At 35.3% G+C, this 21,686-nt stretch overlaps 8 protein-coding genes across 8 annotated transcripts; 3 read left to right on the top strand and 5 right to left on the bottom strand.

Annotated features, from left to right (window-relative positions):
* Positions 1–241: 241 nt before the first annotated feature.
* Positions 242–2,223, bottom strand: CBG06541 (the record flags this gene model as incomplete). The annotated part of the gene is made up of 3 exons (XM_002647423.1): positions 242–564; positions 612–956; positions 2,049–2,223. 3 exons carry the CDS (start codon positions 2,221–2,223, stop codon positions 242–244), a joined length of 843 nt encoding a protein of 280 aa, XP_002647469.1.
* Positions 2,224–2,400: 177 nt separating this feature from the next.
* Positions 2,401–3,037, bottom strand: CBG06540 (the record flags this gene model as incomplete). The annotated part of the gene is made up of 2 exons (XM_002647422.2): positions 2,401–2,985; positions 3,032–3,037. 2 exons carry the CDS (start codon positions 3,035–3,037, stop codon positions 2,401–2,403), a joined length of 591 nt encoding a protein of 196 aa, XP_002647468.2.
* Positions 3,038–3,473: 436 nt separating this feature from the next.
* Positions 3,474–4,799, top strand: CBG06539 (the record flags this gene model as incomplete). Its single annotated transcript, XM_002647421.1, has 3 exons — positions 3,474–3,479; positions 3,762–4,422; positions 4,468–4,799. 3 exons carry the CDS (start codon positions 3,474–3,476, stop codon positions 4,797–4,799), a joined length of 999 nt encoding a protein of 332 aa, XP_002647467.1.
* A 327-nt stretch (positions 4,800–5,126) lies between these two features.
* Cbr-srw-103 lies at positions 5,127–6,670 on the bottom strand (the record flags this gene model as incomplete). The annotated part of the gene is made up of 5 exons (XM_002647420.1): positions 5,127–5,325; positions 5,380–5,612; positions 6,005–6,128; positions 6,173–6,307; positions 6,411–6,670. The coding sequence occupies 5 exons, from the start codon at positions 6,668–6,670 to the stop codon at positions 5,127–5,129; spliced, it is 951 nt and encodes a 316-aa protein (XP_002647466.1).
* A 1,631-nt stretch (positions 6,671–8,301) lies between these two features.
* Positions 8,302–9,640, bottom strand: CBG06537 (the record flags this gene model as incomplete). The annotated part of the gene is made up of 6 exons (XM_002647419.1): positions 8,302–8,343; positions 8,383–8,530; positions 8,579–8,781; positions 8,831–9,221; positions 9,312–9,521; positions 9,570–9,640. 6 exons carry the CDS (start codon positions 9,638–9,640, stop codon positions 8,302–8,304), a joined length of 1,065 nt encoding a protein of 354 aa, XP_002647465.1.
* A 728-nt stretch (positions 9,641–10,368) lies between these two features.
* Positions 10,369–11,818, bottom strand: Cbr-srw-90 (the record flags this gene model as incomplete). The annotated part of the gene is made up of 4 exons (XM_045237195.1): positions 10,369–10,407; positions 10,456–11,281; positions 11,483–11,692; positions 11,742–11,818. 4 exons carry the CDS (start codon positions 11,816–11,818, stop codon positions 10,369–10,371), a joined length of 1,152 nt encoding a protein of 383 aa, XP_045093240.1.
* Positions 11,819–12,929: 1,111 nt separating this feature from the next.
* CBG06535 lies at positions 12,930–16,023 on the top strand (the record flags this gene model as incomplete). Its single annotated transcript, XM_002647417.1, has 11 exons — positions 12,930–13,029; positions 13,103–13,303; positions 13,428–13,717; positions 13,771–14,164; positions 14,217–14,284; positions 14,337–14,487; positions 14,539–14,640; positions 15,291–15,348; positions 15,399–15,466; positions 15,567–15,703; positions 15,823–16,023. 11 exons carry the CDS (start codon positions 12,930–12,932, stop codon positions 16,021–16,023), a joined length of 1,770 nt encoding a protein of 589 aa, XP_002647463.1.
* A 2,949-nt stretch (positions 16,024–18,972) lies between these two features.
* CBG06534 lies at positions 18,973–20,035 on the top strand (the record flags this gene model as incomplete). The annotated part of the gene is made up of 4 exons (XM_002647416.1): positions 18,973–19,226; positions 19,272–19,659; positions 19,702–19,907; positions 19,951–20,035. 4 exons carry the CDS (start codon positions 18,973–18,975, stop codon positions 20,033–20,035), a joined length of 933 nt encoding a protein of 310 aa, XP_002647462.1.
* Positions 20,036–21,686: the final 1,651 nt, after the last annotated feature.

The raw sequence follows: 21,686 nt of genomic DNA, 5'->3' as shown, positions 1-21,686 counted from the left end.
AATAGTGAAGTTTATGAATTTCATGATAAGAGCCAGAAGAGAGAACATCTTGTTTCGTTGAAAATTTCAGGCAGGAGTTTTTTAGTAAAATACTGTATTGGAAGCGAAGGTTTGATTCAGCGGTTCATGAAAAATCAGTACTTCAATGCTCAAAACTTTAATTTTACTAATTCAGACATGGAATGATTGAATTTTTATTACGAATTATTGCTAATTAGTGGACAAAAATGATTTCAAAAACTTAAACTTTGGGCATTCCGGCGACGACAGCGCTCTCAATTCCACATTCATTGACTCCGCGACGCATCTTGAGAAATCCGTTCTCTCCCCAGTCAGCTCCCCAAGAGTTGGCAATGAGCCAGTATGGAATTCCGTTCTGAGTACCCCATCCGATGATCTTGATGGCGTGTCCTCCGAGAAGCCTTCCTGCAGTGTGTCTGTAGACTCCGCTCTTGTACTTGTACATGTCCTCGTACATGGTGAAAGCGCCCACGACTGGCCCATTAGTCATGATTTCGGTTTGGATGGCAGCAACGTTTCTGGCAACAGCGTATGCGGATACTCCTTAAATTTACAATACCTTTAGAGTTTCTCAAAATGTTACAACTAACCAAAGCGCTTGTCCTTAGCGTAGGCTGTTGAGTATCCGAATTGACAGCTCAAGGAGCACGTTGGGGTCTTTTCTTCAGGACATTTATAGGAATTGCATGGGGCAAATGGGTATGGTCTGCATCCAGATCCTCGGAAGTCTCCTCCAGTGACCACTCCTCTGGAGTTCCACCATCGGAAAGCTTGAATTGGGTATCCTCCCTCACATCCGTCACCACAGGAACGTCCACAGCAGGCAAGCATATCGGTTGGGGAAATGGTCGGTTGTTGGGTTCCCTTGGTAGCAATGCAAATGCGGTCGGAGATGACCTCAGCAGTTGAAAAAGCCCAGCAGGATCCACATTGGGCTTGATCACGGATCATTTTGATGGATGTGCAGTTGGACCATCGGGTACGGGAATCGAAGGAGGGTGGGATAAAAGTATATCAAAAATCAACAGAAAAAATTTTAAGTTTTCGGTCTCTGGATCGGCGGGTCGGGCCGGGCCGGTAAAATTTTTTCCAGCCCGGGCCCGGGCTGGGCCGGGATTTAGCAAGTATGGTTTTTTCTGCTCCAAAAAATAACTTTTTCTTTGTTAGTTCTCTTGCTCGGCAACCGATACCAGATTCCTCTCATAATTTTACGTATAATACGCCTAGCTGCCGAGCTAGCTAGTGTTCAAAATGAAATCGTCTCAAAAAATTTTCGAAAAATTCCTCGAGGAATTCCTCGGAAAATTTCTCGAAGTTGGGTCGAAAGGGCACACTGCTACTTACCATCATCGTTGTTAGTTGATCGAGATGATGCCTTCTTTCCCGAACTGCCCCTTTTTATACCAAATCTTTTTCCGGTTCGATCTTTCGACTCTCTTCTTGTTATTCTGCTCTTTTTTACTAAATTCTGATCGTCGATTTCTAACTGTTTCAGGAAAGCATCTTAACCGGAATTTCACAATTTAATTTCTACAAAATTTGACCAACAGGAAAAGTGTACTTTCTGCAAAATCTCAATTTGAAAACGAAAAACAATTTTTGAGCTGTGAGGGAGAGTAGAGTTTAAGAGTTAAATGATAAGAATCAGTAGAAATTAATGTGCGTTTTGTCGTCGTTTTCAACAATCTCCCTATATTTTCTCTTCTGACCCAAATTTATTTTAAAAAACTCCAACAGCTTCTAAGTTAACCGGATGTTCTCAAAAAAGTTTTAATTTCATTTTTCAGCTCCAGACTACGGTTTTTGTCTTCAGGGGGATTTTCGTCACCGGGATGTCTTCAGGTGACATTTGATTGAAAGAAAAAGAGAATAGCAATGTAAATGATATTTCATACATCTGATTATCGACCTAATTGGCACAAAGAAAATCACCAAGATATGCCCATAGGATACTCCGCCCCTTTTTTCACACTAAGATTCATTGACGCCACGACTAATCTTGAAGAATCCGTTTTCTCCCCAGTCACCCCCCCAGGAGTTGGCAATGAGCCAGTAATCAGTTCCATGCTCCGTTCCCCATCCCATAATCTTGATGGCGTGTACTCCAACAACCTGTCCTGCCGTGTACTGGTATACTCCTTTCTTATAAATGTAGAAGTCTTCATAGACTGTGAAAGAAGCTTCAACTGGTCCATTAGTCATGATCTCGGTTTGGATAACAGAAACGTTCCGGCCAACATAGTAGGCGGAGGATCCTAGGAAGAATGATAGCTCGTTTTAAAATCACTTGCAATTTGGAAAGTGCAACTTCACCGAAGTTCTTGTCCTTAGCGTATTCCTTATTGTATTTTGACTGGCAGCTCAAAGCGCAATCCGGGGTCACGCATCGGGGCATCCTGCAGACAAACAGAATGGGTATGGTTTACAACCATCTCCTTGGTAGTCTCCTCCGGTGACAACTCCATTGGAGACCCACCATCTGAGAGCCTGGATGGAATATCCACCGTCACATCCATAACCACAGTATTCCCCACAGCAATCAAGCATATCAGTTGGGGAAATAATTGGTTGTCGGGCTCCCTTTGTCACAATGCAAATGCGGTCGGAGATGACCTCAGCGGCACCAAAAGCCCAGCACGATCCACAGTTGGCTTGATTACGGATCATTTTGATGGATGTGCAGTTTTTCCATTTTTGACGAGCATCGAAAGTATCCGGGATCTTCTTGGCAAGAACAATGTTGAGCTTGGCAGAAGGAATATCACCGGGGTGAGGATCAGCGTATTTAACATCCATCACACGGGACTTCATGAATTGCTTGGAAACATCTATGTGTTCAACGGTGAACAGGGATTGGACGGAGTTGACATAGTCGACAAGAGCCTTTCCGGTAAGAGTTTGGGAATTCAGATCGATTGGAACGAATGCATGAGTTACTGCAAGCAGTACGGGAAGAACGAGAACCTTATGAAAATAAATATATAAACATCGTTGTATTGTTAATACTCACCATCATTGTTGAGGGAAGATATATTTTTTCCCTGGACTGTCCTTTTTTATACCATTATTCCTTATCAATCTTTTCACATGTTATTCAAAGCCAATTTGTTTTGCTCTTTATTGTTTATCAGTCTACCAGATAATGCAAAAACACTGTAATCTTGTATGGCTCTTATCATAAATATCATAACCTCTACTCAGCTCATCGTTTTTCGTTTTGAAATGAAGAAAGTCTAGAAAGTACAAATGCCCTGTTGTTTTTGTTATTACAAACAATCTCCGGGTTCGGTGCTTTTCTAAAACAGCTACAATCGAATACTTTCAAACAAAACAGAGCTTTTTGATGGCCAATAACAAGAGGAGAGTCGAAAGATCAGACGATTGATATGAGGGAAGAATTTGGTATAAAAAGGGTTAGTTCTAAAAAAAGGCATATTTTCACTCTGCTAACAATGATGGTAAGCATTTACAGTTACATGGGTTACGGTATTATATCGCGGCCATGAGGGGCGTGGCCTATGGGTACTATGGTCGAAAGTCTTAGAGTTGCCCCTATACCCACCACATACAATATCAGACTCCCAGGACCATTTTGAATTTTTCCGTTGCCATGGTGTTTTCGAGTTTCTTAGAGATTGTGTCTTAAGAGTTGTATATTTTATATTATGTATATTTTATATTATAGTTAAAGCAGCTATGTCACTGTTAAAACGTTTTGACAGCTACCTGCTCATTTTCAGAAAGCCTTTGTCTTTGCCGCACTGCTTGCAGTCACTCTTGCATTCGTTCCAATCGATCACCAATCCTTCGTTGAAACCCTCACCGGAAAAGCTTTGGTTGATTATGTCAACTCTGCCCAATCCCTTTTCATCACTGAACACGTCGATGTCTCCGAGGAATTCATGAAGTCCCGTGTGATGAATGTCAAGTACGCTTCTCCTCCCCCCTCCGATGAGATCCGTGCCACTGAGGTCAACACTGTTCTTGCCACCATCCCAGAAACTTTCGATGCTCGTACCAAATGGCCAAAATGCAAGTCCATCAAGCTCATCCGTAATCAAGCCAACTGTGGATCATGCTGGGCTTTCGGTGCTGCTGAGGTTATTTCTGACCGTATTTGCATTGCGACCAAGGGAGCAAGACAACCAGTTATTTCCCCAATGGATATGGTTGATTGCTGTGGGGAATACTGTGGTTATGGATGTGACGGTGGATATTCCATCCAGGCTCTCAGATGGTGGGTCTTCGATGGAGTTGTCACTGGGGGAGATTACCAGGGAGATGGTTGCAAACCATACCAATTCTGCAACTCTGCAGGATGTCCTGATGCCGTGACCCCGGAATGCGCTTTGAGCTGCCAGTCAAAATACAATACGGAATACGCAAAAGACAAGAACTTTGGTAAGCAGTAACTCTTTGAAAAGTTCTAAAACTAACTTTTTTCAGGAACCTCAGCCTACTATGTTGGAATGACTGTTAATGCTATCCAAACCGACATCATGACTAATGGTCCAGTTGAGGCTTCTTTCAAAGTCTACGAAGACTTCTACAAATATAAAAGTGGAGTGTACAAGTACATCGCCGGAAAGATGCTTGGAGGACATGCCATCAAGATTATTGGGTGGGGAACTGAGAATGGAACTGCATACTGGCTCATCGCCAATTCCTGGGGAACCAAATGGGGAGAAAACGGATTCTTCAAGATTCGTCGTGGAGTCAATGAATGTGGAATTGAAAATAACGTCGTCGCCGGAAAAGCCGACGTGGATACTTTGTGAAATCGTTATGTGATTTCGAGTAATAAATGAACGTTTGAACTAAAAATTTGTTTTCAAGTAATTCTTATCAGACTGGAATCATTGATTTTCTGAATTCCCGAGTTTTCTGAATTTTGCGGTATCTCGTTTTTTGAAACTTCAAAAAAAAGGAAAAGCCAAAGTGGACACTTTGTGAAATCATTGAAATCTTACATTCATTTTCATCAACGAACTTTTTAATAGATTTTTTTTTCAAATCAAAGTATTTTGTGTACTTTATTGATCATTATTTATTTTTTTGTTAATTTTTTAGTAGAGAAATAGAAAAAAAATCCGAAACACAGAAAATCATGTCATTTGAATTCCTTGAACTGAAACAGCACTTGTCTTATTTTTCACTGCCGTTTTGGCTTTTTTGGTGACTCCACACATTGTTCGAATTGTATTCCTGTACTGACTGGACATGAAAACACAAAAAATCGGATGTAAAATTGAATTAACTGTCACCAGAAGTGTGAAATAGATTACAAAGTCTGTTGAGAGAATGCTGAAAATTAATTAGGTAAATTAATAATTTTCAAATAAAAATTTGAAGTCCTACCTGATTGGATCGTTTCTCCTGTAAAACACTTTCACCAAATAAATAACTCCGAGCGGAGCTTCAGTTAGAAAGAATGTAAAAGATAGAAAAACGATCAATTTTGTAGTCAAGTCCTTTCTTTCTTCAGTTGATTCCTGATTTTTTCTTCCAGTGTTATTTATAGAAGGTTTCAATTTTTGAAGAAATCGGACCAAAAGAATTGTGAGGACAGAGAAGGCGATGCATGGAAGGAACTGAAATTTTTGGATCTACGAGTTTCAAGAATTCCGAACTTTAAAATTCGAATTGATTCCAAATTGATGTTTAAAAATTTGAATTTGTGAATCATAACGTTTCCTGATTAACTTAATAAAGCCAAAAGTTTCTGCCTGATCTTATTTCTGATTTTCTTCAATTTTTCGCAGAATGACTAGTCTAAAATATCATTTCACCAAATAGGATTCAATTATATATCTAGCAAATCATATTTCCCTCCTCGAAAGTTCAAGAATTGAAGAGGAAGTGACGAAATTTTTGATTGCTCATACTAAATCACGAGCTTGTTGTTTTCACTCAATTTCAGTTATAAACAATGTTAAAATCTCGAGGAAAACACTTTTTACATGACTCAACAACTATTCTTTACCTTTGTCAATATCGCATCTACCATCAGATATGATTTCATCACAATCTGTTCATCAGATGTGAAAAATGGAGAGAGCATCACAGAAAATTGTGGGCTACTGTAGATGTTCTGAAAGTCTGCGCAGCTGAAACTATTGATTTTTTTCAGTTTAAAAGTTCCAAAAACTACATAAGTGGCAGTGGCACGGATCGATTTTCCACAACAATCCATCTAGATTGGTAGAAGGTAGTTTGTAGTCCGGAGACTACAAAAACAACAAGTATCATAATCCATCCAACGCTGGCTTGCGACCAGTTACCGTACCTATAAACAGTAGAAATTGTTGTTTGGAAAATGAGTAGTTCCAGAACGTCCGGTTGCGAAATGGAAAGTTGTGAAATGGTAAAAAATTATTTACTGTATTTACCTGCTTACAGTGACCTTTTTCACAATTAAATATCTCACTGTCGCCATAAGAACCCCCAACCAGCATCCACATCTTCGAAAGGAGGTGTTAATTCCCCAAACAAAAATATCCATATAAATTTTGAATCGAAAATCAGAAGTCATACAATCCGAGTTCTCTCGATCCACCATTCCGTAATTTTTGTATACTGTAGACAACATAATCAGGATATCACTAATTGATATACCAATCATAATTATATTCGTGGAAGTGGCTTTCATATGTTTCCGAGATAGGATAAGCAAATGAAAAATGTTGATAAAAATTGAGAAAAAGCTTAGAACAGGTTCAATTGTTGGAGATGAAAACCGATGTCACTGAAAGTTCAATTTTTACAGACTCAATGAACTCAAAAAATTAAAAAAAAAATGGAAACTCACTTGACGACTTGCGAAACTTCTTGAATTGTTTTTATTTCAGTATCAGGAGAAACCGACGACATATTTTTTGCTCCAACTGAATTTTTCTTTCTTATGGCGCTCCATGGGTTCTGTAATCTGGTTAAAGTTTTGTTGAGCTAGACAAAAAAGCAGGTGACAAAATAAATACGAAAACTATGCGCAAATTGAATTTTACGTTCGATCTGTATATGAAAAAGGGGCGGAGATTCTTTTTTATATTATTTTAATAATATCCTAACGGTATTCTTTTGTGTCTCCAATAATTTACGATACGGTCAATTATCAGAAGGGTGAATTCTGTAATTGTTTTTGTACGGTATTCTACCGTGTTTTCTCTTTTAAATTCCTTTTTCCAAGTCTAAAGGAAAGAAATCTCCCCCGCTCACACGTGCGAGAGTTGTGGATTACTGTATCTGCGCGCGAAACTGTGTGCTCGCCAAAACGCGTCTCCTCTCTCTCTCGGCAATTATCATGTGTTCTTTAGTTTTCGCTGGTGTTCGCTCACGATTGGTGACAACCCGTTAAAGTGTTGCTCATTGTTACAAAGGTTTCAAGAGTTTTATTGAGTAAAATCAATAAATATTGTTTTAATAGAATACAGTGTGTTTTTGCTGTCTTCTACTTTCAGGTTACATTGGTTTTTGAACGAGGGCTTCTAGGTTTTTGAGTGCTAGATTAGGACTTTCCAATAGTCTTTCTCTGCGTCTCTTTGGTTACATTGGTTTTTGAGTGAATAGTGTTTCTTTAGTTTTTCAAATACATTACTTTTTTCCTTTTTTTGGATTTTCACATTTTTGCAATTACCCTATCTTTTAGATGAGCTTAAACTTTTGCGGCATTCACAAATCAGAATAATATTGAAAATTTTTGACATTCCATTACATTTCTAGAAAATTAGAAACTATTTTAGAAATAACCGGTTTTCCGATTTTCGATCCATTCAGAATCGAATACCGTAAAACCTAAAATAGAAGGGTTCCCTAACTTTTGATTTTGAGCCAATTTTTTTCGGTTCCTGTCAAAGGTATCAAAAAGTTATCAACTGATAAAAAGTTCATCATAATTTCACAAGTGTTTCATCAGTGGACACGTTTCTGATATCTTGTATAAGAAATGAGATGATTAGGCTGAAACTTTTAATGTAGGTTTTACGGTATTCCGAGCAACTTCTCGAAACTACTGTAATTTTTGATGGCTTCTGAAAATTGAGCAATTTGTATTTTCGCTCAAAAATTATTTTCGATTTGAACTACTAGAATATTCCTTCAAAACATTCCAATACCAAGACATAGATCATACTGCGAAAACGGAAGTGTGATTTCATTCAGGAAAAGTTCTCATGTACGAATCTGTGGGAAAATCAGAAAGTTCAAATTTTGTGTTTCTTTATAAGTTATTTCATTATTCAAATTTTTAAATTTAATACGATGCACAAAAAGTTATCCACAAAACTATTGAAGGCTGCTTTGAACAGTTGTGACACGGAAGATTTTCTGAAGTTAATTATTAAAAAATATGTTTTGAAAAAAAACCTTTTCTGTACAGCAATTGAGATATTGAACAAGGTTCCAGAATGTTCGTCGATATTGAGCGGACATAAAAAATATTAACAAACAATGAATCGTTGAATTCATTGTAAAAATGGCATCACAGATTAGGATTATGTATTGGGCGTTTTCACTTCAAGACAGTTAAATGAATTTAAAAAATAAAAATTAAAAAGCTCACCTATAACTATCAACATTCCAGATGGCTTTGTACAGGTCTACAATTCCAATGGGGAATTCGGTAATTATGAATGAAGTTGAAATGAAAATTGCCAGGAAAGAAGTTCGATCGGTTTTGGATTTCGAAGAACTACTGGACATTGACTTTCTGAGCTTACGGAGCATCAATCCAGTAAAAATTGAAGATGTGATACAAGGGAAAAGCTGGAATTCAAAATTTGGGAATGTGAAAATTCGAAAGTTGAAAACTTACCTTGACAAAACCTCCTTCCACAATCAATCGCGCCCTTGAAAAGAAATGATTGTTCTTCTCAAAAAATGCGTTATACTTCAATGTGTACACAGGAATCTGTTCTGAAATTCCACAGCCCAAAGCTGGCTTCCAAATTCCGCTTTTAGCAATATCCATATTAAAATAAAACAGCAAACTGATCCAAAACCCAACAAAAAAAGTCAAAAAGACCTCTTTCAACCCATGTCCTGGTTTGGCTAATTTGCCATTTCTTCGAGAGATATCAGTGATAATTTGATATCTGAGGATTGTCAAAGACACTCCAAGCCAAGCAGAAGAGCGGCGGAATGCGTCGTGTACACAAGAAAGAATCCAGTCAAATTGGAATTCAATTAAAGATTTCGGATATGCACTGCAAATTCAAAAAATCTGACTATGTATTAACAAAAAAAGTGAAAAAATGAATTTTCGTCAGGTTCTTTTTTGAAAAAAAAAATCTTACCACGGAACCATCAATTTTTGAATTGAATACCAATTTCTTATCCCGATAACCATGCAAACAAAATTACAAACTGCAATTCCAGCCAAAATTATATTTATAGAAGAGGTTCTCATCGATTTTTGAAGTAGTATTATTAAGCTAATTGCTGTTAAAAATGATCCAACAATTGAACAATACAATTCCAGATACAAACTGTTGAAAACGATTTGTCTGAAATTTGTTATAAACTTTTTGAAGAACAACTCAAAATAATCTTACTGAAAAAATGGAGAACTGCTTCCTCTAGTGAATTGGGATGGATCAAAATAAGAGGTGTATAAGGAAATCATGATTTTCAGAAAATATGAATATGAAAAAGACAAATATGTGAAATTCGTACTACTAGACTTTTTGATGTGAAAAAAGTTGTCAGAAACTACGGAAAATTATTTTTCGTGGGAAAATTGCAATCAGGAAATTATTTTTTCGCGATTCAGACTGTCTGGGATCATACAAATAACTGGAAAGTGCTTTCAGATAGGAAATGTCTGGAACACTCTATCAGGATTAATTTTTCAAAAAATTTAAACCGACTTCACGCTATTTCAAACATGCTGGTCGGAAAACGCGCCCCAGTGAACGGGAAAAATAACTGCGCAACGTGTCAAGTTTCGTTGGCTGAAGATCAAACTTTTAAACGTTAAGCCAAAAAAGCACGCGTTGCAATGCGTTGATTGAAATTATTTAGGTCAAATCCACGTCAACTTTGAAATTATTAAACTCTGGCCTAAAAGTTTTTTGGAGCGCGATTTCTGTTTTCTGGGCGCGATTTCTTCAGTTTCTGGGGCGCGATTTCTTCAGTTTTCTGAAGCGCGATTTCCGTTGCTTTGAAATACCGTGAGACTTCACTAAAACGTTTTGTTTTGTATTTTCTAGCATTTTTGTATGATTCCAAATGTCATCAAAATTTTCCGACATTAGAGCGTTTTTACAGATTTTGATCATTAGTAAACAAATAAAGAAAAAAGATTAATTTTTCAAAGTTTCATTAATTCAGATATAATTGAATGAGAATGTTCTAATAGCTTGAAGAAGCCGCTGCTATTTGTGATGTGTTCTGAAAATTATATTTTAATTTCAATAATTTTTTAAATTCAAAGTTCACCCTGCTCTTCCAAAACTTCAGAATCCCAAAAAGGTTCCAAACAGTCCTTCTGTACTGGGATGACATAATAAAAATAATCAGACAGTGAACAGATGCATTCACGGAAAATATGGCGTCACAAATGAATTCGAGGTTCAGACAAAAATCTCTGGAAGTTAGGAAGTTAATAAATTTTTTAACTTTAATAAAATACCTGAACCAGGATTGATCATCTGGCCAGATTCCTTTGTAAAGATCCACAATTCCCAGAGGAAATTCTGATAACAAAAATGATCCGGCAATTAAAATTGTTAAAATTGTAGTTCGATTTGCTCGGGATACTCGGATATTTTTATTGGAAGTTTCAACAGTGGACGAGTTTTTGGCAAAAGATCGTTTCATCCCACAAATCAATAACCCAGTGATAATTGGAAGTGTAAAACAAGGAACCATTTTTGAGAATATTCCCTCTACTATTAACCCAGTTCTCGTTTGTATACTCTTTCGATCGTCAGAATATTGATTGACTTTTTGAGCGAAAACTAAGTGTTCTCCGGATAAACCCGCACATTTCGGGTCTGGTGTCCATGTTCCAATTTGCTTAATTTGTTCATCAGCAAAAAAGAAAAATGTGAAAATTGAACTGATGATTAATGCAGCAATTACAACTTTCAGACCGTATTCAGGAGTGGAAAATCGGTTATTTCTGATTGTGATATTTGTGATAACAAGATATCTGACGACTGCCATTAGCATACCAAGCCATGCGGAACATCGACGTAACATGTTGTGTAGAGCAGTCAGAAACCAGTCTAGACGCAGTTGATTCAAAGTACGTGGAATTGAACTGAAAACATGAGAAATTTTGAAGTTACCGTAATCTGGAAAAAATTTTAAAGAAATTTTGGGAAATTCAATTTCAGAAATGTTTCTTTTCAATTTGAAGGTCTTTCATACTATCAAAACTAATAGTTCATAAATTCAGAAATCGCGGAAATTCAAAATTTCCAAAAAATGAAGTTCAAAAACTCTGAAATACAGCACTCACCATTCCTTCATCATATTCATCAAAACTAAATCATTTCTCCATATAATTATCATATAAATCAAATCACACATTGCCATTCCAATTAAAATAATATTTGTTGAAGAGTTTCTCATCGCTTTTCGTAACAAAATAATCAAATGGAAAATGTTCAAAAATGTGCCAAACAACGAAGCGAAAAACTCGCACATTAAACTATAAGAAACCAGTTTTCTGAAATTTTTTGAATTCAATAAACTAATTTAATAATTGAAAAAATTACTGAAAAGTTTTTGTGTCAAATTCAGCAGCGTCTTGACCGGTGTGTCCGTTAAAAGTAACAGATATTGAATAGATCATTTTATGGTAAAAGGTTTTTTTTTCAAAAAAATATACTTGAGGCAGAATGAGGGAGATAAGGCCTAACCAAAAATTTGGATTTACGCTTCAACAGTTTTCTGTGAAAACAAAATATAACACAACTAGTCATGGTTTTCATGGGAGCGAGACAGAATTTTTTAGGAACATTCAAAATGTGACCAGAAAAAGGAACTGGAAATAATGAGTATAGTCTGATGGTGACTAAAGAATTTAATACTAAAAACATTAGAGCAAAGTTTTTCAGTAATTTTACAATTAGTGTTTGTAAAGAATTTCCGAAATATTTTCAGATTTGGAACAAAAACGTTTCGAACATTTAATTGATACTTTAATTTTTCCAAGTTTTCCCTATTTTGAGATTCATTAAAGTTTTCTTCACAGTCTGAAATTTCTGAAAAGTTTAAAATTTTCGAAAAAAAATCTTTTATTAATTTTTTTTCATTGTTTGGAAAGTTTTGACTGTGAAATGTTGAATTTGAGAAATTCGCATGTTTATAAGTTTTAGAAACTCCCAACTTTCAAATTTCTGCTTTTCCGAACTCTTGAATGCCTTGAAATGTCTCGAAAAAATATAAAGTGTTTCCTGGAATTCTCGAGAATTCGTCATTTTAATGTTGATGTATGAGTTTTTGTGGAAAAATTCATATCATTTAAAAAACAAATTCCTAGTATACGGTCATTTTTATATGCAGTTTGAAAGTCCAACAGCAATTTTACATACTTATGATAAAATGAAATTATATGTTCAACACATAATCATATTTTTCAATTTTGCGAAAAAAATTCCTTCTTTCATCACTTTCCCAACTTTTTTACATGAAGTTTTCGACTCTTTTTATTTTTATTTTCTCCAATTTTTCAAGCTTTTGTACATCAAATGTATCGGATGATCTGGCTAGAGTTGTGGGCTATCATAATCCTCGTAATAAGTTATTTTTTCTATTTTCCATTTGAAATCAATTTTTTAGGCCCGGAATGTTTATTCAATTACACTCAAGTGAATTCCAGAACTATCAAAAAATTTCCAAAGTGCGAGCGAGTTTATGGAATTTTAGTTTTCAACGAAAAAACTGATCTAAGAATCCCCCAAATGTCGGAGTATTTCAAAAATATGACAGTTTTGTTTGGTGGACTTTTGGTGGAGAATACGAATTTTGAAAATATTTCATTCTTCCCAAAATCGCAAGAAAGTTATTTGCACATGTATTGTGAAAAATTTAAGCATTCATTTTTTGTATCCAAAGATTTTTAGCACTATTTCAGATGGTATTTACGTCCGGAACAATTCGAAACTGACTGATTACAAATTTCTAACTCAAATGTTTATGTACAGTGATAAAAATCTGAAAGAATGTGATTTTCAAGTGGTTGACAATAAGAAATTGAATGCTGAAAGTCTGTGTGGATCTGGATTGTTGCATTATTTCACGGATTTGAGAGTCAAGGGAAATCTCAAGGATTGTGGTAAGCGGAGAGAACGCAGACAGATTTTATTTTTGAGCTAGCTGTTATATTATAACGCCAAAATATTTCTAGATTTTCTTCTTATTAAGAATACCCATTCAGTCCGATTTCATGACGTTTCCAGGTTGCCAAGGAGACGAAATAGACGATTCCACCCTGTCAACCTATAAAACTTGTCAAAACTCATACAACGGACTTTATTTGAATAACGTTACTTCCAAAGATTTTTCCTCTCTTGAAAATATAATGCAAGTCAAGGGAATTATTGATATTTCGGATACCGATATTGAGAATTTGTCGTTTTTGAAGAACCTTGTAACTTTCAATTACCGTAACCAAGGAACAAAGGAGAGGATTTCGTTTAATCTTCAAAATAATCCGAAAATGACGAGATTTGGAATGCCAGTTTTAAGTGTGGGTTCAGACTTTCAAATCAAGTCCAAAATTTTGGAATTTCTATTGTTTAGGTTATTCATAACACAGAAGTCGAGAGGACGGATGGTCCGGAAGAGGGAATTGTGCTTTTCAATTTTGAAAATCTACACCCGGATTTTTGTCTAACAGTCAATGAGATCTTGTTATTTTTGGAATTGAATGTCACTTTTCGTAATTTGAATGCGAAAGTTTGCGATGTATCACAGGAAATTCTTAACGATCCTTCAATTTGTACATTTGAAACTTTGGAAAAATTACACGAAAAATGTATTTTCGTAATTGGAGATGTTATAATCGATTCTGAAAACGAGCACGATATCGTTAATGTTGGAAATGTTTATTACATTTTTGGCTCGCTGACTATCAAAAACACAAAGTTAAAAAGTTTGGCGTATTTTTTCAATCTTCTGGCAATAGTTCATTTGGGTAAACCATTTTTCAAAAGGAAAGTATAATTTTGGAAAATTTTAAATTTCAGGTGATGGACCTGTTATTCAATTGATATCTAACAAGGAATTGAAAGATGTCAAATTCGATAACCTACGAGTAAAACAACTATTTCAGAACCAATTATTTTTGCTGAAAATCAAAATTTCAGAGCATTATTACAAGTGGACATCGACAAGCTTTTATTCAGGACAATCATCCGGATATTTTCAAATCCAGTGGGGGAAATTGTATAATTTCAGACCCGGAGAATATTTATATTGCATACAGAACTAGATTGAATTTCACTGGAACAGATTGCGGTAAGATTTTTATAAATAACTCTTTTTATGAATTCAAAAATTATTTTTTAGATGGCAGCAGAATTGAAGAGCAGGCTGAAACAGGGGCTGTAACTGGGCAGCCTGAGCAACAACCAGCAGAAACTGATAACCTCTGTGTTTTAAACTCTTTTGGTTTGGCCTTTTTAATTTCATTTTTGTTGTAGAAATTTTAAAGAAACTGGCTGAAGTGAACTGAAATAAAGTTATATTTATTAAATTAGAATCAAATATTATTCCCATTTTCTGCATTTTCAATAATTTGTCGACACATCATGAAAACCTAAAAAAAGATTTTTTTTTGACTTTGAAATTTTTTTTCACAAATGCACCTGCTTGATCGAACAACATAGATTTTTTTGCATTTTAAAACATTTTTCGACTAGTTTCACACTTAAAAATGGACCTAATAACTGTCATGATAATTAGAATTGGTTCGAATAATTCCACAGATATTTACGGAGATATTGTTGATTATTACTTCACATATAAAATTCTCGCTGATGTTTTTAGTTCAGTTTCATTTTTATTTTTATTGATTTATCGATTATCCAGACATCGATCAGGTGAAGATATTCATGTGCCGATTTTCAATCAATTATTTTATATTTCCCTTATTTATGTGTTTCTGACCATATTCACATTTTGTATCCTAATATTTTCCATGAGCGAAACATCGAAAGAATTAGAACCATGGTTTTTTTTCTTCGTTTTTGTTATTCAAATTCTTCGGATTTTATTATACACCGTCATCTTCTATGCTATAATTATTTTCTCATTTTTAGCTGCTCTTCAAAGAATTGTATTTTTACATGTACCAAGTGTTAGACCTATTTTTTCGGGGTAAAATTGAAAGTTTTAGTATTTTCAGAGAAAAAATCCGAAAATTTCAGAACGTATCTCTCTGTAATTATATCATTCTGCTGGGCAAGTATCATTTACGCACATTTTATTTCTTTTTGTAAGAATCATCCCTAATTTTCATTTCCAGTGGGAACTATGAAACTCTGAAACCCTCAAAAAGGGTTTTTAAGATTCTCGATTCGGTTTTTAAATTTCAGACAAATGTGAATCGTCTTTGGGAGCTACCAAAATCTGTGAACACTTTCCTGACATTGCTTTCCTAATGATCTATAGATTTTCCCTATGCATGTTGAACTTTCTAACGGCATATTTCTACTACAGTATACACAAAACTGTGAGAAAAATGAGCAATCATTTTCAGAAAATAAAAGTTATCCATCAATTTGTTCCGTTATTAGTTTTACAGTCGGCAAGTGAAAAAAGTTTTGAATTACTGAATTTCAAAAATTTCAGATTTTCACGTTTTCATCTTGTGCTGTGACAATTATACATAACATTATTCCTTCGGAGCCTATTGAAGAATTTCTCGGAGATATTTCCTGTTATTATTTAGTATTTTTCACTCCAATTTTTCCAGCCGTAATTTCAATTTCATATATCTCTTCCATGAGTCATTTGAAGAGCTTGGTGTCAAGAATTATGCGACATAATTAACTGTTGTTTCAAATTTCTTCATATAAGACGGTTGAAATTTGAATAATTTTTTTCTCATTTCTGAAAACCGGAGTTTCTCAAATTTTATGCACAAAAAGAACAGAGTTAATAGAAAGAACAAAAGTTTTTCGAAAAGTTTGTTTTTTTTCGACAGGTTTCGTCCAGTTTCGTCTTGCCTTTTTAGAATTCAGAAATTTTCTGTATGAATATTCCAGAAATTAGTCAAAGTTATTGAAAATGCTTATTTGAAGGATCTGAAAATGATCTTGAACAAAAAATAGGCGGACAAATCAAAATTGGATAGTGTGGACAGTGTAGTAGTAGTTTGCTCGAATCCAGGTGACAACCAGTCTTCCTGCATTCTAAAAATTAACATGGTTTGCACTGAGTCTGCAAACAAGCAGGTGTCAATTTTATAATTCCGACAATACGGTATATAAAAGTAATATTAATTTACTACTGCCGGAAAGTCAACAGTTTCTCTAGGTGTCTGCTGAGTATCTGCGCTATTGATCCCAATGTGTAAGCAATTGATAAACCCATCGAAGACATCTAAAAACAAAATGTTCCGAATTTTTATTCATTTGTCTTACTTTTCATGGCCTTCCGATAGTCTTGTACAACATACATCACAATAATTGCATCTACTGCAGGATAAAAAGCAAAAAGATGCTACTATTCTAAGTGGCAAATCGAGTTTAATATCAAAAAGTGGCAAACAAGTCAATACAATTACTGGGAATTTTTGCATCAGTTCCAGTTTAAAATACTGTTTCGTGTAATCATCAATTTCGTTGAAAAAATAAGCGAAAAGTGCCCATTGGACGCCAAACCAGAAGGAATAAAATATTCAGATTAGGAATTTCCATCCTTTGAAAAATCGTAATTTAGATTCGCTGAAATATTTACACATACGATTTTATCTTTTCAGAAGAGAGATTACTGTAGAATGGCCCAATATCTATACAAAAACTGGACGGCTAGATTGGAAACTGTGCCTAAATAACTTCCATTGTGGCCAACGAGAAGGATCCTTGTCAAAGCAAATGGACGAGTTGTCGTGAAACAAAATGTAACCGGCATTGTGAGAATAGGTGTTCTGAACTACTAAATGTTCGAAAAACCCAAGAGTTTCAGTTTTTTCTGTACCGGGTATAGAATCACTTCCAATGTTGCAAAAGTGATTCCAAACACTGGGAATAAAATTAACAGTCTCTTATAAGAACCGAAATTGCGTTTCACACTCCACACTGTTAAATAAATTAAAATGGAGCCAAAAAATGTGGTTGAAAGAAATCCAATTCTGGCGATAAGCTCAGAATATTCGGCGTTGTGTTTATAAGAACCTGATTTTTCGAGAAGCATCGTTTTCAAATAGTGACTTTACTTTCCGTTCATCATATAATATATAAACATGCGTATGATCCAAAAACAAGTATATAAGCATACTAACAAATGAACCGGAAATTTGAAAAAGTCCGTATGATCAAGTACCAACAACTTCCTGTTATTCGGTTGTTACCGAATTCTTGAAGACGTAAACCGGAGTTCCGTTCCCAAGAAAATAATTGAACAAAGGACATTGTGGTATTCTAAAAGAGAAAGTTCGAAAAAAACAGAGAAACGAATAAAAAAGCGTTTTGAATTGAATTAATTTATTGACCAGGTAATGAAGCAATAGAGGGCAGGACATGAAAGACTCAGAAAGAATGCCCCTCACGAGGCCAACCCCTCACGAGGCCAACTTTCTTTTTTTTTGTTTCCGGAAGATCAAAAAGAACAAAAATTTTCCCAACAGGGAAAATTTATGAATTGGAAATATTTGGCAAAAAAGTTTTATTTTGTCAGTATGTCGCAGTGTGAGTTTCTTGAAATCTATGAAAAAACAGGTCCCTTCGTAATAGTTCTAAAACGAGAGGTTCTAAAACATCCGTTTACGAAGTTGTCGGTGAGAAAAAAAATTACTAGTGTGATGGTATTATTTATTTCACCGATTCCTGATTTCAACAATACTGTTAACATTTTTATTCATGTCGAATTAGCAAATTCTAAACTACATACATATCTATGTATGCAAAATGAGTTATACAAACAATTTTTAATGCAAAACTGTCGGAGAACGATCTGTCGTTGTAGATATCTCCGCAGCATCTGAACAATACAGCAAAGTGTGTAAACAGCGAGCAACTTGTTAAAATACCTAAAAATTGTTTATTTCTGAATTCTAACTTAAATTTCATACTTTTCATGGCTTTCCGATAGTCCTGAACAACATACATCTCATGAAAAAGTGACCGACTTCTCAGAAAAATGAATTTTTCTTTGAATTCCTAATTAAAAAATGAAGCTCATTTTTTGTCTCAAGTTTTCTGAATATTTTGGAGAAATCGGAAAATGTTTGGATCTTTTTTTCAGCACATTTTTTCAGAATCAAGGGTTTTGGGACATTTCTTATCTAAATTTTTGCATGAAATTTGCTAATTAGAAAATCTACTCTCGCGGCGCTGGTTACATTTTTTGTTTGGTTTGAGCCAAATTTCATTTTTTTTACAAATATTGTGCGGTGTTTTTTCCAACAAAGTTACATTTTTTTGATTAACTTTTCCAGGTTTTTCGTTTTCTTTTTTTACTGAAAGTTGTGAATCCTTAAATTATTTGAATGATTTTAGAATGTATCGGCTCTGTATTACTCTAGAGGCTTGAAATGAAAAAACAAGTTTAAATTATCAAATTCATTTCTTCTCAGTTTTCGGAAATCATTTTTTTGACAAGGTATTATTCGCTTTCTTAAGAACTCTCTTTTTATTTTATCCGTTGTTTTTACCCCGACCCAGAAAAAATCTAATAATAGTGCATTGTTATACGCTACTGCCGAATCGAACAATATTTTTCACGATTTTTTGTTTTCAGAATCTTTTTTGGATTTTAGATTTCTGGAAATTTCAAATCATGATAACGAAAAAACCGAAATTCCCAAGCTACTATTCGCCTCCGGATATGACTAGTGAATTAGCTACACGGATTGTTGGAGGTCATGTTATGTCTGTTGCCATTATTGGATTATGTTTTAATATTTTCCTGTTTTTTCATTTTATGTCCTTCAAGGAAAAATTGAGTTTCTATATTTTGTGCACCTCCAAGACTATTTCAAATTCGATGTCATTATTGGTATATTTATGTTACATTGGTCCGGTGAACTTGTTGTAAGTTTCTTATTTGAATTACTCGAAAATCTGAAAAAAATTCAGTTTTACTGACATCGGCTCCACATTTCTTAATACTCGAATTCAACAAATTTTTGGATTTGGACTATTTATGCAAGGTCCCATGACCCAAATGATAATCACCGTGAACCGTTTCCTTGTTATCATGTTCTCCCCAACCACAGTTCCAAAATACAACATTCATATTACTGTAGCTACTCTGTCACTAGTTTGGCTGGCTGGCATCTGGTGGTCCACACTTCCCGGATTCAAAGAAGAGTGTTTCGCTCCCTTTGTATTCCCCCATGTTGGATTTTTTTTAACCGAATGTAATCAGAAAATTGTTGTTTGGGTGGCATGTATCATTGTATCATTGGCCGTTTTCAATAATTCTATGAACATAGTTTTAGCTATCAAATTAGCAATTTCAGTGGTAATTTTTTTCCTGCAGTTTCAGAACTTCATATATTTCCAGAGAAAAATGCGTGGATTTTCATCAGAAGTCGCAAGAATTCGGCGCCGCCAAACCACTCGATTTTTCATCCAATCGTGTATTCAAGACTGGTTTACTGCGCTGGTCTGTGCCACTAACATTATTTCCGTTGATCACATTTGCCCAACTAATGCCTGTTCGATTTTGACCACTTTTGCAGTGGATTCAATGAATTACACTGGGGATGGGTTGGTTTTTGAATATTATCGGCATTTCTTATGCTTTTTTTAGATTCGTGATGTTCGTGTTCAATTTCAAAAGAAGAGCCAACAAGACTTCTGGTACAATAGTCGTCAGCTCTGTTGTTAATAACTAGAACTATTAATATGAAATAAAAGTTATATATAATCATTACTACAACAAATTCAGACCGAAATAACAAAATCTGCTTTACTTGAAAAATTATAACCATCAGCCAAGACAATTTGCTGAATTACACTGTACTGGAAAACTGCTGGAAAATACTTTTTTCACACTAAATCTTAATTTCCCTACTCCCACCACAATTTCCTCTCACTTATCTCCGAACTAAAATACTAAAAATTGCGAATACCTGTTTTTCCAAAATATTCATTTCCCAGAAAAAGTAGTGACAAAACCTATTTGAAACACCGTAAGCGGAGCCCTGGGACAACTTCGAAGGGCCATGAACCGACAACAAATGACATCCATCATTTTGCAACTTTGACCAAACATATCTCGGTTCCTGTGAAAGATATTCAAAATATCCAAAGGCAAAACTGTTTTTCTTGATAACAACAATATTTTAACAGTTAAACAGAAAATATTTAATTGTTTATAAAGAAATCTACATTTTAAAAAATTTCGAAATTATAGAATAAAAACGCTGCGTGGTATAGACCAGTGTGTCCTTTCGACACGACTTCGAGAAATTTTTCGAGGAATTTCTCGAAAAATTCCTCGAGGAATTCCTCGAAAATTCTCGAAAATTCCTCGAAAGGAATTCCTCGAGGAAAGGGTGGCGGCATTAGTAGTGTTCAAAATGAAATCGTCTCGAAAAATGTTTCGAAAATTCCTCGAGGAATTTTTCGAGAAATTTTTCGAAAAATCCTGAAGACGTCACGAGCCACTAAAACTTCCATCCATCATAGTTCGGTTCATTTTTACGCTAGAGAGTTTATCTTACCACCATTCGAACGCTCTCTTCAAGCTTAACACATTGCAATCCACTTTAGCACAAAAAGCAGGCGGCACATATGGGTTACTTGGTGTCCTGTGGTGGAAGCCACCTCGGCAGATTTTTTGGAGGTTCTTACACGGCTTAATTTTAAAAAGCTAGCTCGGCACCTAGGCGAATTATACGTAAAATCATGAGAGGAATCTAATGGTATCGATTGCCGAACAAGAAAACTAACACAGAAAAAGTTATTTTTTGGAGCAGAAAAAACCATACTTGCTAAATCCCGGCCCAGCCCGGGTAGGAATACACCCCCACCCACCATCTTTCATAAGGTGGGTGGGGGGTTCAAAAAATATTTTTCCTTATTTTTTGCCTGAAGATCAAACGTACGCAGCCAAATTACGCATAGAAAAGTATTTGTTATTTATCGATTTTGCACCGGTTTTTTGGTTTATATTACCGTACATTTTTTGTCATTCTACTAGAGAAATAATAATTTAATGCCAGTCCCCAACAAAAAATAGGCTTACTATTAGCCAAAAACGGGTAGAAATGTTGAAGATTCCAAATGAAAATAAGCTTAGCACTCTAAATCGGCGTATACCTTAAAAACAAGACCCCTAGAAATTTTAAAGATTTCAAATAAGCCCCCCACCATTTCAATATGACCCCCCTTCCCCGCAATCCGTTCCAATCTGATCCCCCACGCGGACTGGTATTCCGAAGTTTCCGTTTGGGGGTGCATATTGGTTTGGTGTGGGGGGTTATTATGAAAGATTTCCACGGATTCCAATATAACCCCCCAAATCAACGGTGGGGGGGGGGG

This window comes from Caenorhabditis briggsae, assembly GCF_000004555.2.
Source record: "Caenorhabditis briggsae complete genome, chrV, whole genome shotgun sequence".
Lineage (NCBI taxonomy): Eukaryota > Metazoa > Nematoda > Chromadorea > Rhabditida > Rhabditidae > Caenorhabditis > Caenorhabditis briggsae.
Note: the sequence above shows the minus strand (reverse complement) of the source record. Positions and strands in the feature narration are given on the sequence as shown.